At 64.1% G+C, this 14,283-nt stretch overlaps 1 protein-coding gene across 7 annotated transcripts; it reads left to right on the top strand.

The window, feature by feature from the left end:
* Window positions 1–3,776: 3,776 nt before the first annotated feature.
* On the top strand, window positions 3,777–14,002 carry Tle6 (TLE family member 6, subcortical maternal complex member). Of its 7 annotated transcripts, none has more exons than XM_046444152.2 (15): window positions 3,906–4,390; window positions 4,946–5,031; window positions 5,481–5,526; window positions 6,445–6,486; window positions 8,168–8,230; window positions 8,313–8,601; window positions 8,687–8,709; window positions 8,966–9,184; window positions 9,261–9,298; window positions 9,729–9,987; window positions 10,059–10,309; window positions 11,174–11,315; window positions 11,924–12,074; window positions 12,245–12,321; window positions 12,438–14,002. In XM_046444152.2, the coding sequence occupies exons 1-15, from the start codon at window positions 4,340–4,342 to the stop codon at window positions 12,540–12,542; spliced, it is 1,842 nt and encodes a 613-aa protein (XP_046300108.1). In that variant the 5' UTR covers window positions 3,906–4,339; the 3' UTR covers window positions 12,543–14,002. The 7 variants fall into 7 exon arrangements, with proteins under 7 accessions (XP_046300106.1, XP_046300105.1, XP_046300104.1 ...); XM_046444151.2 differs by having other exon boundaries at window positions 6,424–6,486; XM_046444150.2 differs by lacking the exon at window positions 5,481–5,526 and adding an exon at window positions 3,777–3,868 and having other exon boundaries at window positions 4,276–4,390; window positions 8,313–8,709.
* The last annotated feature ends 281 nt before the right edge of the window (window positions 14,003–14,283 follow it).

The following is a 14,283-nucleotide window of genomic DNA, read 5'->3' as shown; positions in this document are numbered from 1 at the left end:
CAGGAGAATCGCGAGTTCCAGGTCCGCCTGGGCGAAATGCAAAATAAAAAGGGCTGGAGAGGTATTTCCGTGATGGTGATGGAGCCCTTGGCTCACACCCACAGGCCCTCATCCCATCTCCAGCACTGAAAAATAAATAAGCGAATAAATACATGGAGGGAGAAAAATGGAAGAAAAAAAGAAAGGAATTCAGCAGACAGTGACGAGGCAGAAGAGTCCTCGCTGAGAAGAGATTTTCCTTTTATTTTTTGGTGCTGGGAATTGGACCCAGGGTGCTACCCCTGAGCCACACCCCAGCCCTGTTTTATTCATATATATGTATGTAAATTTAGAGAGAGGCTCTTGCTAAGTTGCTGAGGCTGGCTTTGAACTTGCGATCCTCCTGCCTTGGCCTCCTGAGCTGCTGGGATCATAGGCGTGCGCCACGGCGCCCCACTGTTGAGAAGTGATTTTTTAAACTGAGGCCTGATGGTGGAAGGAATTTGAGGAAGGGGAGAAGAGAGACTCACAGGTGGACAAGGTTGGAGCAAAGCTGTCTCCGTAGTCCTGACCTCAGAAATTATGTGAGATGATAAATGTTGACTGGGTCAAGCTGCCAAGGTTCGGCCAGTTTGTTTTGCAGCCATCGCTGGCTGGTGCATTGGGGTTTCTCCTGAAGGGAGAGCCAGGTCTGAGAGCCAAAACCCACTTATAGAAGGAGCACAGCCTTCTCCACGCTTGGGTCACAGGGAGAGCCCATCCAATGCCACTATGTGGGCACTCCCAGGTGGGCACCTGGGTCTGGTATTACACGGTATGGGTTATGGTGACAGATGGCTGGGATTCAGGCCTCAGTGACTGTGGCTGAGTGTGCCCCCAAAGCTCACATGTTGGAAACTTGGTCCCCAGAGATGTGTTGGTGGTGTTGGAGATGGGGCCTTGGGGCGGTGGTCAGGGCCAGGGAGGTGGTCAGGGCCAGGCGAGGTGGTGGGGGCCAGGCGAGGTGGGAGGGGCCAGGCGAGATGGGAGGGGCCAGGAGAGGTGGGAGGGGCCAGGCGATGTGGGGGGGGCCAGGCCAGGTGGGAGGGGCCAGGCCAGGGTGGGTGGCGTGGGTGGCTCCTTAAGACTTAGCTGGCATCTGTCCTTCTCAGTCAGGAATTCCTGTGTTTCCTCCAGGACTGCTCACCGGGTGTCACACAGACCTGGCCAGCTAGCCAGCAGAGCAGGTCTCTGAGTAACCACGCTCTCTTTCTGGTCCTGAGGTTGAACCCGACGGGGCTTCACCACTGAGCCACCTCCCAGCTCTTTTATCTTTTATTTTTTGAGACAGGGTCTCACTGAGTTGCTGCCCCTCACCAGACCTTGGGGGAGGCTGGATGCCCCCTGAAGCCTGTGGAGGGACCCCGGGGGGCCTTCCTGGTGCCCCCCCCGCCCAGCTGGTATGGCAGCCGGGACACCAAGGCAGGTGTCCCTCAGCACCCCTGCAGGGCCTCTGTCCTGCTCCCTGTGGCCACTTGTGCACAGAGGACAGCAGGTGCCGGACCCCCACTCTTCCCACCAAGCCCTGCTCTGGGGCGGGGGAGAGGACTGACCCCCCTGCTGCACCAGGGTTCTGAAGGGGTCACTCCACAGCCCTCCACCCCTTGGCCTGGGGACCCTGTCCCTAGGGAGGTGGGGTCTGAGGCCTCCCAGGGAAGACCCAGGCATCTCTTCCCAGCCGGGCCTGGTGCTGATGTCCTCACCCTGGGCTGGGCCTCCGTGTTGGTGCCACTGGGGTGGACGCGGCCTCACTGGCGCTAGCCTGGCGCTGTGACCCTGAGCTCAGAGTCTATTTATTTATTTTAAGCAAAAATTCTGAAGCTTTTAGAATGTGAATGGCTCTTTCAAACTGTCCTACGGACCTTGAGCAAACCTTAGCTTGGAGCCGCCAGCAAGGGGACACTCTTGCCTCCCCTCTCCCATCTCCTCCCCAGGGCCAAGTGAGGCCACTCAGAGTGGCCGGAGGACAGACAAGAAGGTACCTGCTGTCATCCCAGCCCTGACAGGGTTTCAAATAGGACAGCAGAGTGGCCATTTAAAATGCTTCCGTCTCCCACAGGACACAGGAACTCCACTAAGAACCCCGGATCCATGTCCAGTGCTTTGATCCTTTGTGATGGAATGTTCTAGATTTTTTTTTAAATATTTCTTTAGTTGTAGATGGACACAACACCTTTATTTCTTTATGTGGTGCTGAGGGTCGAGCCCAGTGCCTCACACTTGCTAGGCCAGCGCTCTGCCCCTGAGCCCAGCCCGGCCCTGATGTTCTAGATCTTTGCTGTCAGGAGAGCCCCTGACACAGTGGCTGTTGGGCATTGGATTGCCGCTGGAGCACCTGGGATCCGGGATCTTACATCGTATTTATCCATGGAGGTGCTGGGGATGCAGCCCAGGGGCTGAGCCAGGCTCTAGCCCTGAGCCGCACCCCAGCCCTTGTAACTTTTGATTTTGAGACAGGGCCTCACTAAGACTGAGACTGTCCTCCGACTTGCCATCCTCATGCCTCAGCCTCCAGAGTCACTGAGATGACAGGCATGCACCACCGAGCCTGGCACATTTTAATTTTAATTCGCTTAAATTGAACCAGCCACTGCTTAGTGGACACCACAGGAAACAACACATAAACAGATGTGTCCAAGACAGGATGTCCAGAGCCAGGGACCCCAGGGAAGAGCAAGGCAGAGAGGGAGCCACGAGCAGGCTGGACCCTAAACAAAATGGGCCTGTTGTAGAACAGTGGGCGGAGCCTTCCGTGGCCACACCTCCTCCTCCCAAGCCGGGCAAAGCAAGTCATCCTGTGCTTACACCAGAGCCTGGGGGTGGGGGGCTGGGCCCCCAGCTCCACGCACAGACAGCAGAGCTGCCGACACAGCCTCTCACCCCAGAACTCTGCACAGAGCACTTCATGTTTGGAATTGGAGCCACAACACGACTCTTGGATCCTCCCACCACAGGATCCCATCCACAGTCAGACAGACACACACACACACACCCAGCCTCCCTCCTTTCTCTCTGAAGTCATGGCAGGCCTCTCTCTGGCCCCACGCAGTGCCCTCCTGGCCTCCCTACTTCTCTAGCAAGCTCCCCTGCTCAGGAGGTTCACACACTACCCACTCTGCTCTTGAACTTGGCTGTTGCGCACCAGCCTCAGGCCCTGGGCTGTTCCAGCCGTGCGTACGTGGGCACTGGATCCTTGCGCACGGGGAGGGCAGCAAGGAATCTCCTGGGGCTGGGGGAGGCTTGGTTCTCTCTGGGAAGGGGACGTGAAGGCCATTTATCACACGTTATTCAGTACTGACAGAACTTAACGGGCTTGATCTAAGGACTGGGGTAAAATGCTAAAGATCCTACCCTCCCGGTCCCCAACTGATGTCACTCTTGGACAAAGCTAAGAATATCAGACCAGTCACGCTGCAGTGTTGTCACCCAGCCCCTGTCCAAGCGCCACGCTCGGATCCTCACACCCTACGCCCCCCTAAAAGCCGGTGCTCCGGGACCCCTCACTGCCTGCAGCGCCCCGCTCGCCGCCCTTCCGGCCAGCGGGACCGCGAGGGTTAAGCCGAGCCGGCGGTTCGCTGAGTGACAGCCCGGTCCACGGCCCCGAGCGGAGCGGCCAATCGGCGACGGAGCGCGCAGCCCACGTGGGCAAGCGGCCTCGTGATTGGCCAGCGCCTCGGGGCGCCGCGGGCTGAGCCTGAGCCCACGTGCAGCTGCGGCTGCTCCCCGCGGAGGGGCGGGGCGGGGGCGCGGGGTCAAAAGGCGCGGCGCGGGAGGCGGCGCTTCCTGGGCCTGAACTTGGCTGACCCCCGCAGCTTCCGCTCTGCCCGCTGCCCTCCGCACCCCCCGGGAGGTGCGTGGGCAGCCGCTTCCGGAGGAGGCTGGGGTTCCCGCGCGGGGAGGGCTGGAGGGGCGCTGGGGGACGCCACTGCCGCTGAAGCGGTGGGAGCCTGGACGTCCCTGTCCCCAGCTGATGAAGTCCGCCAGATGCACCTGGCGGACTCCTACTCAGCCTTCAAAACCCTTTCCGGGACCTTCTCTTGCGCTTTAGAAAGTTGTTTCCAAGCCTTGGCTGGGTTCGGCCACCTCCCTGGGCTCCCCCATCCCTGACAGTCCGCCTTGTCTCCCGCACTGGGGGGAGGTCACCCTTAATCAGGGGAGCTGGAGGCACTGGAAGGCGCGGGGCAGGAGGCCAGGGGGAGAGCTGGGGGCCTCGCTCGGGTGGCTCTGACCTGTCCCGACTCTGCCTTCTGCCCTCAGGACCTGGCTTCTTCTCGCTACTTCTAGAATCTCTGGCTAAATTCCTGGGAGCCACAGCTTGAAGATGACCTCTCCGGGCCAGCCCGAGCCCAAGGGCACCCTCGGAGGAGCTGCGGTGAGAAGGGCTGGTGGCAGGGGCCCAGGCTCTGGTCCTTTTCCCTTTGGGATCCCCTGTGCTGGGGCTGGCTCGGGCCAGGCTTCGCAGCTGCAGGCAATGACCTCCCGCTCCCTACCCAGGGCAGGTGTGGAGGGGCTGCCGGCCCTGGAGGCTGCAGCCAGCTTTCAATCACAGGCGGTGAATCGGGAGCTGGCGAAGCCCCCAGCCGGCCACTTCCAGAGCCCGCTGGGCTGGGGGTGCGGTGGGGTTCAAGTCCTAGCACTGCAGAAGGGGAAAAGTCTGATTCGTAAATTAGGCGCAGTAAGAGGTTCATGGTGGCAGGGAACACCAAGATAGAACCACAGCTACACGGTGACAAAAACCACGGGAACGTGGTCTCTTACCCGTGGCACAGTATGGGGGTAGAGGTGGAATCTGTCCTTGCAAAATGAGGAGCCTTAGGTTTTAGGCCCGGCCCAGGGGACTTCAGGGGGCTGGAGCCCTGGCTGAGGGCGACCTTGGGTGTCTGGGAGGGGCTGCTGCTTTTATTCACCCCTCCTTGGATTTTTCCAGCCTGGCCCGGGAATTTCTGACCCTGAGAGCCCGCCCACCCTAAGTGGTGCCCAAACCCTGGGCCAGCTCAAGGACCAGCTCCCCAGGTGAGGGTCACTCGGAGGGAGTCGTCCACCGTCTGCCCCCCAACCCCTGCCCTGTGGCCCTGTTGAGTGGTCTAGTAGTCCTTGGCCTCAACGTCAGGGCCAGCCCGGGGCGTTAGTAACCACTGGCCTTCATTAGAAATGTGCATTTTTCTGACTTTTTTTTTTTTTTTGATACCAGGGCTTGAGCCCAGGGCTGCTCTGCCCCTGAGCCACCTCCCCAGCCCTTTTTTTATTTTGAGATAGGGTCTCACTAAGTTGAGGCTGGCCTTGTATTTATGACCCTCGGCCCAATTGCTGGGTTTTGGGCAGTACTGCGTGGACCTCTCGCGGGAGGCAGGGTGGGCCGTGGCCCGGCAGGCAGCAGAGTTCTGTGGACAGGGCCTCTCACTGCAGCTTGGGGTTGGGCCGAGGAGGGGTCTGGGTGTGTCCAGCAGTGCCCCTCCCCCCAGGCTGCAGCTTCGAGTGAGCACACAGCTGGAGAGCGTCTTCCACCTGGTGAGCAGAGCTGCCCCGGCCCACCTGCCTCCTCCTGGACCGGCCACACCCAGCTCAGCTGCCTGGCTTGGGGACACTGGGGGGGGCCCTTGCTCACTTGGGCCGTGCTGGACATGCGGGATACCTGGCTGTTAATGTCGGGCTCCAGCCCCAGTGGGTGGGTCAGGATGCAGAAAGTACCACAGAGCCCTCCCCTGCTCAGGGGTGCTGCTGCTAGAGCTTCCGGAATGTTCTGCATCCCCAGCCCCCGCCAGCCACTAAGCCCTTAAATGCAGCTGGTGCATCTGGGAGCAGAATCTTCCTTTCAGTTTGACTTAGCCTCTGTGGCCACACTGGACCAGTGGCTGTCCCCCGTGGACGAGGGGCCATAGAGGAGGTGACACACCGTGGGGCGGTCCAGCTGCCCAGGGAATCTGCAGAGGGTCCTTCTGAGGCCAGGTGGTCAGGAAGGGCTCCTGCAGGGGCCACGCCCTCCACCCAGCTGCTGTGGAGGCTGAGGCAGGAGGATGGCAAGTTCGAGACCAGCTTGGGCAATTTAGCAGACTCTGTCCCAGAAGAGCCAGGGATGGAGCTCAATAGTAGAGCCCCCCTGAATTCAACCCCACAAAAGACTGTCATTCTGGAGTGTAGAGGGAAGGGTGTCCTACAAAGGCCCTGGGGCTCCCACACCTGGCTGAGCAGGCAGAGAGAAGACGGTGGGCCCGAGGAGCAGGCCTGGGCTGTAGGGAGGAGGTGATCTTCAGGTCGTTGGGAATGAAATCCAGAATTCCTCCATTAGCCATCACTGTGGTAGATGGTGTGCCATTTAAGGGTAAGAACCAGAGAGGTAGAGCAGGTTGCCCGGGTCACACAGCATTCAAACCCAAGTCTCGCCTGCTCCCATGCGCCCTCTCCCAGTGTGGTTCCTGCTCTTTGCAGCTCACTGAAGTCCAGCAGGATCTTCAAGAACACCACAGGCAGGTGAGCGGGACTCGGGAATTCGGGTGTCACTGCCCCGCTTTGAAAGGGCAGGAGTGGGAGCAGGACAGGGTGGGCTGGGGTGGGCTGGACAGGGCCTGTGGACCTCGGCGAGGGCCTGAGCTTGGCCCTGGGGCGGTGGGAGCTGTGGAGGGCTGGGGGCAGGGGAGGTGCAGCCTGACTTGGGTCACATAGTCCCCTTGAGACTAGGGGGTTCCCACATCTGGAGACCCCCAGGTCCCACCCCACCTGAGCTGCTTCCAGGACATGGGCTGGCCGGTCCTTCGTGGCCTGCTCCCGGGTCCCCGTGCAGCCCTGGCCACCTGGGCAGGCCAGACCCCAGGTTGGGTCTCCCGTGTGTCTGGGGGCTGCCCGAGGCGCCTGCCCCCCACCCCGCCAGCTTGGGGTGCCTGGCCAGCCAGTGCAGGGCCTCCATCGGCCTGTCCGGCCACCTGGCCCCTTCCTCCTGGGTGCTGGCAGGTCTCTGCTGGTGCCAGAGGTGCCTGGCAGTGGACCAGGGCTGGGCACGTGGGGGGCACAGGAAGCCGCAGAAAGTGGTCATTCAACAGACGTCATCCATCCCCCGCTCCCAGATACTGATCAGGCACCAGGAGGGGCATCACTGCCGGTCAGGGGAGGCCGGGCGGGGCGCAGGGGCCGGGGCAGCAGCTGGGGGTGCAGGACGGGCCTGGGCTGCGCTCCAGGGTGACGGGGAGGCAGGCTGCCTGGGAAGGTGCTCCAGGCAGAGCGCAGCCCCGGAGCCTGGCAGGTGGGCACAGCACGTGGGAGTGGGGGGTGGGAGCCAAGGAGGGCTGTGGGGGAGGAAGGAGGCCGGCCCTGCTGGCGGGCACCCTCTGGCTGCTGCGGGAGGCCAGGCTGGGGCCAGGGGGCCAGGGCAGAAGCTGGGGTGGCCGGACATGGATGTCGAGGGGTTTAGTAGGATGTGGGTGCCTGGGGGAGGCCCTGCAGCAGCTGCCTGGCCTCCTGTGGAGTGGGGGCTGGGCTCGGGCAGCCCCCGGTCCTGCGAGCGCATTAACTAGCGGGTGAGCTGCAGAGGGCTCCCCAGGGCTCTGCGGAGGCCCAGCCAGGGAATCCATCTCCGCGGCCCGGGGCAGCTGCCAGGCGAGGGCCTGGTGCAGGGTCCCAGCCTCCCGCCGCCCGTCGCTTTCTCCTGACTGGGGATAGCCCCAGCCTCCTGACCTCAGCTCTCCTGTGGGCCACATGCGAGTGGCAGGGGGACCTGCACATGGGGCCAGAGGTGGCCCAGCCCCTGGGCACTGGCCTTCCTTCAGGACAGGCCATCCCAGGTCCACGGGGAGTGGGCCACACCATTCTCGGGCACTCGGGCCCCGGAAAAGTGGCCCAGGAAAAGTGGCCCAGGACTGTGCACACGGCCCAGGCGTGGGCCTCTCGCGGCCTCACTGCATGGCTGTGGGGTGCCTGTCACCTTGGAGTTGGGGACAAGGGGCCATGTGCTCGGGATGACGTCAGGCTCTTCTGTCCTGGGGGTCTCACCCCCAGGTCTGACCCCGCCTGGCCTTGAGGACAGCTGGGTCACAGATGTCCAAAGCCTGCTTGACTCCAGGCCCCGCTCCTGGTCCCCCAGCCTGCCTCTCGAGGGTCACGCTCCGGTCCCACGGGGGTGCTGGCTGCCGGGTGCAGGGTCCTGTCGTCCCTCCCGCAGGTGGAAGCCTTCCTCCAGGTGGTGGAGGCCAGCAGCCCCGCCCCGGACGGCCAGCCCGCGGAGGTGGGTCTCAGGTCCTCAGGAGGGAGGGACGGCTTGGGCTCAGGGGTGGCCCTGTCTCACACCCCCATACGTGTGGCCCCAGGTGGGCCGACTCTCCCCTGGGAAACGCCCTGGCCGGGGCCACCAGGAGGCCCTGGGCCCCAGCTCCCCCCAGCTCCCAGAGGGCGGGAGCCCACAGGAGTCGGACTTCGAAGACGTGGTCACCAGAAGGCAGTCCGACTGGCTGCGGCCGCCCCAGTCCAGCTGGGACGAGGGCGAGATGCCACCGTGCTGGGACCCGGAGCCCCCGTTCTGGCAGGACGTCCTCACCACGCAGCTTTGGCAGATCTTTGCCGATGTCCAGGAGAAGGCGGCTCAGCCCTGCCGCCGAGGTGAGTGTCCTGGGGGCGGCTGGCCGGTGTCCAGGGCCGGCAGAGCCCGCAGCCATCTCTCTGTCTTCCCCTTTCGTTGTCATAGTGACCGAGCAGGCTCGGGGCCTGGTGAGTAAACGCACGTGGTGGGGACAGCGGCCTGGCTCTGGTCCTGACGAGGCCGAGGCCGCGGGGCCCTGCAGGGTCAGTCCACTTCCTCTCCCACCCTGCCAGGGACCCCGGAGGGACCAGAGGGTGGTGTCGGAGCCACTGGGTGTCTGCAGCCGTGCACCTCTGGGATGGCCACCCCGGCCGTGGACGGGCCTCTGCGAGGGGCCTGGGCATCCCTGGGGCTCGGCTCAGCTCTCCCATGTCCCACGGGCAGGACAGCAAGGGCCTAGAGTCACCTGACACGGAAACGGCAGCCAGCACTGACCCCATGGGCAGCGGGCAGGAGGCGCTGGCTGGGGTGCAGGGCGCCTGCCCCTCCAGGTGCGCCAGGTGCGCCGTGCCCTCTCTCTGGCTGGCTCCCGCCCGGGCCAGGTCCCCTCTCAGCTCCCTGGAGGACTGCGGGGAAGAGGCTGCGCTGGCCGGGCTGGCCCAGGTGAGCACCAGGCCGGCTGCCCCTGCCCACCCAGGCTGTGGGAGGGCAGGGGACAGTGAGCTCTCGTCCCCCGCAGGAGCCTGCTGCAGGAGCCTATGCCCTTCTGAAGCTCATGTAAGTGCCGCGCTGCGGGAACAGGTGGGGCGCTAGTCCCTCCCGCCGTCCCCAGCGGAAGGGGGCCGGGGGGCCACGGGGCTGTGCTCTCTGCTCTGGGGGGGGGGGACGTGCGCGGCGTCTGCACAGGCGTCACTGCCTGTTCCCGGTGTGGCCGGGGAGTCCTGGGCAGGGCGGGCTGTTCGGCCTGGGTGTAGGTGACCCAGTCCTGGGCGGCCCGCAGGCAGGGGCACGCGACTTGGGGCCTGAGGATGAACAGGAGCCCCACGTCAGGCCGGGCGCTGCGGGCAGCAGTGGGCAGTTGGGACGATGGGACGCGCTCGCAGGGCTGTGGGCAGGGGGTCGGGACATAGAGCTGGGGAGTGAGACCCGGTTGCCACCTGGGGCGGAGCTGCCGTGGGCAGGCAGGTCACCCAAGGCTCCTCCCAAGATCCTGGGACCCCGCGGACTCTGGAGACTCCTGGAGGCGGCCGGACGCCCCGTCCCGGCAGTGCCGGCGCTTCGCGCTCCCACACACGCTGCAGAGGATGCGCCTGCTGCGCCACGGGGAGCCCGTGCTGGCCCTGGCGGTCAGCAGCTTCACGAGGCACGCGTTCACCTGCAGCAGGGGCGGCATCAAGGTGTGGAGCCTGGTCGGCCAGGTGGCCGAGGACAGGTTCCCCGACAGCCACCTGCCCGTGCACAAGCAGGTGAGGGCCGCCTGGGTGCGCTGGGTGCAGGACGGCTGCCTGCAGGGGCTGACGGCTCTGACTGTCCCCAGGCCCCGGACGCCTACCTGTGCACCTGCCTGCTGTCCTCCAACAGCAGGACGCTGCTCACCGGAGGCCACAACCTGGGCAGCGTCTGTGTGTGGGACCTGGCCGCGCCCTCCCTGCACGTGAAGGGGGAGCTGCCCTGTCGAGAGGCCGCCTGCCAGGCCCTGGCCGCCAGAGCGGATGAGAGCTTGGTCTTCGCAGGCTTCACGGATGGCTGTGTCAGGATCTGGGACCTGCGGGCCCCGCACGTGGTCAGGTGTGGCCCCAGGGTGGGAAGGGGCCTGCACCCGGCCTCCTGGCCTCCCAGCCTCCCACGGAGTGCCTCCGCCAAGCCCCCCATCTCCGCCAAGCCCCAGCCCCCCGTCCCAGCCCCGTCTCTTCCTCCTTGAGCTCAGATCTGAGCCAGCCCCACGGCCCTGTTTTTCCCTTTTCCCACTGGGACCAGGTGTGACAGTCCAGACTCAAAGGATCCTTTTTTGTGCTGGGGACTGAACCCAGAGGAGCTCTACCACTGAGCCACACCCCAAATTCTTATTTTTTGAGACATCATCTCTCTAAGTTACTTAGGGTCTCACCAAGTTGCTGAGGCTGGCCTCCTATAGCAATCCTCCTGCCTCAGCCTCCCTCCCGAGTTGCTAGGATCCCAGGTTGCGCCCAGCCCTGACTGCAGATAGTCCTAAAGGGTGAAATCAAACAGTGAGCTGACAGTCCTGTGTCACCGGGGTCGTTCCAAGAAACGCTTCCTCAGCAGCGTGGTGGTGGCTTGTGCCAGCCTGGGTGGACCAGGTGCTGCACCAGCCTGGGGCGCGGCCTCCGTGGAGCCTCTCACAGCGGCCCACAGGGCGGGCCCACCTGCCTGCGGCCTCTGGGCCAGCACTCACGGCGGCTCCGTGAGGGGTGCCCGCAGCCCGTCAGAACCAGGGTGCACAGACAGGGCAGGGACCACTGTGTCCTGTGTCCCTTCTTCAGCTGCAGTGTGAAGGGGCACTCGGGGGGTGGCACTGCCCGTCAGTGCCCAGAGCCTATTAGATGAGTGACTGAGAAAGGCTGGTAGCATTTCCTGGGACAGGAGCCCGAGTCCCGGCCCCGGCCCCGACCCCAGCCCGACCCTTCCCACCAGGGACGTTTTGGGCCAGCTGAACGGAGCCAAGAGCATCGTGGTCAAAGACAACGACATCTGGACGGGGGGTCTGGACGGCCAGCTGTGCAGGTGGGACCTGAGGATACTGCGGGACCCCACGGTGATCCTGTTCAAGTCCCAGGTATGTGGCTCCGTGTGGCTCCTGGCAGCGCAGCTGTCCTTGGCTTAGAATGTGGTGGACGCTGGCGGCGGGGGAGGGGGTGCCGTGGTTTAGTTGTGGATGGACCCAGCTCCTTTGTTTTACTCACTTATACGTGGTGCTGAGACTCGATCCCAGGGCAAGCGCCCTGCCACTCAGCTCCCGCCCCCGCCCCACCCCCGCCCGGGGAGGGTTCCTGTCCAAGTGATTCCAAGTGCCACGCCAGGACTCAGGTGGTCAGGAATGTTGTCCAGGTGGGGGACAATCACTCAGGAGGCTGAGGCAGGAGGACAGCACGTTCAAGGCCAGCCTGGGCAACTCAGTCTCAAAAAGGGCCAGGGGCGCAGCTCTGCGGAGTGCCCACCTCTCAGTGCCCAGGCTGGGCCCGATCCCCAGCACCGCGGGAGGAGGGTGTCCGGCACATGCCCAGCACATGCCCAGCACATGCCCAGCACTCGTGCTCCATGCTGGCCTGCCCTGCCTCGGAGCCCTGGAGCAGGGCACTGGGTCTGGGGACCCACCCGCAACCTGGGCAGCTGTGGGGGCTGGGGCCAGGCTGGACTGACAGGGCTGCCTCCTGCCACCCCCAGATCATGAGCCTGTCCCTCAGACCCCAGGAGGACTGGCTGCTGCTGGGCCTGGCCAACGGCCAGCACTGGCTACAGCACTGCACCCGCAGCCAGGTGCGCAGGGTGGGCGGCAACGACAGCGCCGTCCTCGGACTCAAGTTCTCCCCCTACGGTGAGCAGCCAGCGAGGCGGAGGCCGGCCCCGGCCTCCCCTGACACAGGCCCCCAGCCAGCCGTTCTGGCAGAGCCTCCCCGGGTCCCGCCTCCCCCCTCCCCCCCGGGTCCCGCCTCCCCCATTGCTGTCCCACCATGACCCAAGCCCCACACCCCTGCTTCCTCCCAGGCCAGTGGTGGGTGAGCGTGGGGATGGACAACCTGGTCAGTGTCCACAGCATGCCCACGGGGGCCCTGGTGTTCCAGGTACGCGGTGAGGGGGGGGGGTCCACTGGGCACCTGGGGGATCCAAGAGGGACGGAGATGACCTACCAGGCAGGGCCTGGGGCAGTGGGCCCAGCACTCAGCTGGCCGCCCCCCAGGTGCCCGAGCCCTCCTCTGTCCTGTGCTGTGACGTGTCTGCTGACAACCGGCTGGTCGTGGTGGGGTCTGGGACCCAGGCCTCGGTGTACCTCGTCACCTACTGAGGGCCTCGCCGTCCCCGGCGCGGGCTCCTGTTCCCATTTCTGTTCCCGTTTCTGTTCCCCGTGGTGGTGGTGGGGGTGGGGCCGGGCCTGGGGCTCGCAGACTCAGGTCCTCACTGCACAGAATAAAGCAGCTGGAAAGACGTTCACGTCCTGTCCCCGGGGAGCGAGGGCTCCCACCCTGTGCCCACAGCGTCACCGAGACCTGGGGGATGTGCGCAGCCCTGTCCAGGCACCGTGGGGGCAGGACTCTGGTCCCTCCTGCGCTGAGCCAGCCCGGCCTCCCAGCCCCAGGATGGTTTCCAGCTCCTCTGGCAGGTCCCAGGACATGTCCCAGGAGATGAGGCTCTCAAACAGGGCCATCTGCCCCAGGGGATACTAATGTCTCCCTGGGGAGTGTGCCTGCCCCGGCCCCAGGGACGGCTGGCCCTGGTGGCACTAGTGCACAAGGGTCCTCCCCGGGCTGGGAGGGGCCTGTCTGGGGTCTGCTCCCTCAGCCCGTGACGTCCCCGTGCCCCGCGAGGTCTCCAGCAGCCCCCAGAGTGCTCCAGTGCCATCTGCTCCGACCTGTCACCCCTGCTGTCACCTGATGGGCGCCCAGGATCCTGGGACTTTGGGAGGCATAGGCACCCCCAAGCAGTCCCTGTGTGGCTTGTGTCACTGGGGCTTGGCCCCGATGTGGCACTGTGGGGGGTGGAGCCCTGAGGAGGGGTGCCCACGGGGAAACAGGTCACCGGAGGCTGGGGTGGGGGTCGGAGTGGCTCCCTTTGGACCTCTGAATTGTTCTCTGGCTCGCCATCCCGCACGTAATGCCACCCTCAGGTGTGTGTCCGCCATGGCCGCCTGTGGTGAGGCGATACAGCCAAGAGGGCCTCAGAGCCAGCACGCTCCACCTGGACTCCCATCTCCAAAACGGCCAAAGAAACCTCCTTTCTTTATAAATGACCCAACCCCAGCCATTTTGTTGTTGTAAGAGAAATGAACTTGCTCTACATGGGCCTTTGTGGGACACTCAAGATCCAACGTGTGAAAAGCCTGGTCCCAAGCTGGCCACTGTCGAGAGGTGGTACAGCCTGGCTGGGGCACTGGCCAGCCCTGGAATCCCAGCAACTGGGGAGGCTGAGACAGAAGGATTGCAAGTTTGAGGCCCGCCTGGACAACTTAGCTAGGCACTGTCTCAAAATTAAAGGGCTAAGGGTATAGTGGGCGATGACCCAAGTTTCATCTTCAGCCCCAGGAAAAAAGGTGGGGCGTCACGGGCCTCTTAGGTCATTGGGTGCGTGCCCTTGAAGGGAACATTAGGACCCCAGGCTCCTCCTCTTTGCTTTGTGGTCATCACGAGCTGAGAGGCTTCAACATGTTCCCGCCACCATGATGTGCTGCCCCCACCAAAGGCCATGGGGCCAGCTGACCACAGACTGGAATGTGCAGAACATGAGCCAGAGTAAACCTTTCCTCTCTGAGTTGATGTCTCTGGTTCTTTGTCGTGGTAAGTCGGGGCTGGTGACACAGGACGGCTGCGCCGTGTTGCTGTGGGCAGGGCCTGGGGTGGTGACACGACCTCCGGCCACAGCTCTGAAGGCCCGGGCAGCTCCTCCCTCTACCTGCGGCGGTGCTGGGGTCCTGACATCCCCCGGGACAGGGACCGGGGAGCAGAACCACGACAGGAGCTCCTTCCTCAGCCTCCCAGCTCCAACCTCTCCGGTCCTCCTGCCACGGCCTCCGCCCACCTGCATGACAGAGC

The sequence above is a fragment of the Marmota monax genome, unplaced genomic scaffold (assembly GCF_021218885.2).
Source record: "Marmota monax isolate L192 unplaced genomic scaffold, Marmota_monax_Labrador192_F-V1.1 WCK01_AAM20220418_F8-fsc00102, whole genome shotgun sequence".
Taxonomy (NCBI): Eukaryota; Metazoa; Chordata; class Mammalia; order Rodentia; family Sciuridae; genus Marmota; species Marmota monax.
The sequence above is the reverse complement of the archived record's forward strand: the minus strand, read 5'-3'. Positions and strand labels throughout refer to the sequence as shown.

What these genes read in the sequence shown, in the direction of transcription:
- Tle6 (XM_046444150.2), top strand. Translation starts at nt 4,340, where the DNA reads ATGACCTCTCCGGGCCAGCCCGAGCCCAAGGGCACCCTCGGAGGAGCT. An exon ending in CTCAAGGACCAGCTCCCCAG is followed by an intron (nt 5,032 to 6,444) that starts GTGAGGGTCACT and finishes TGCTCTTTGCAG; the next exon opens with CTCACTGAAGTCCAGCAGGA. An exon ending in CGGACGGCCAGCCCGCGGAG is followed by an intron (nt 8,231 to 8,312) that starts GTGGGTCTCAGG and finishes GTGTGGCCCCAG; the next exon opens with GTGGGCCGACTCTCCCCTGG.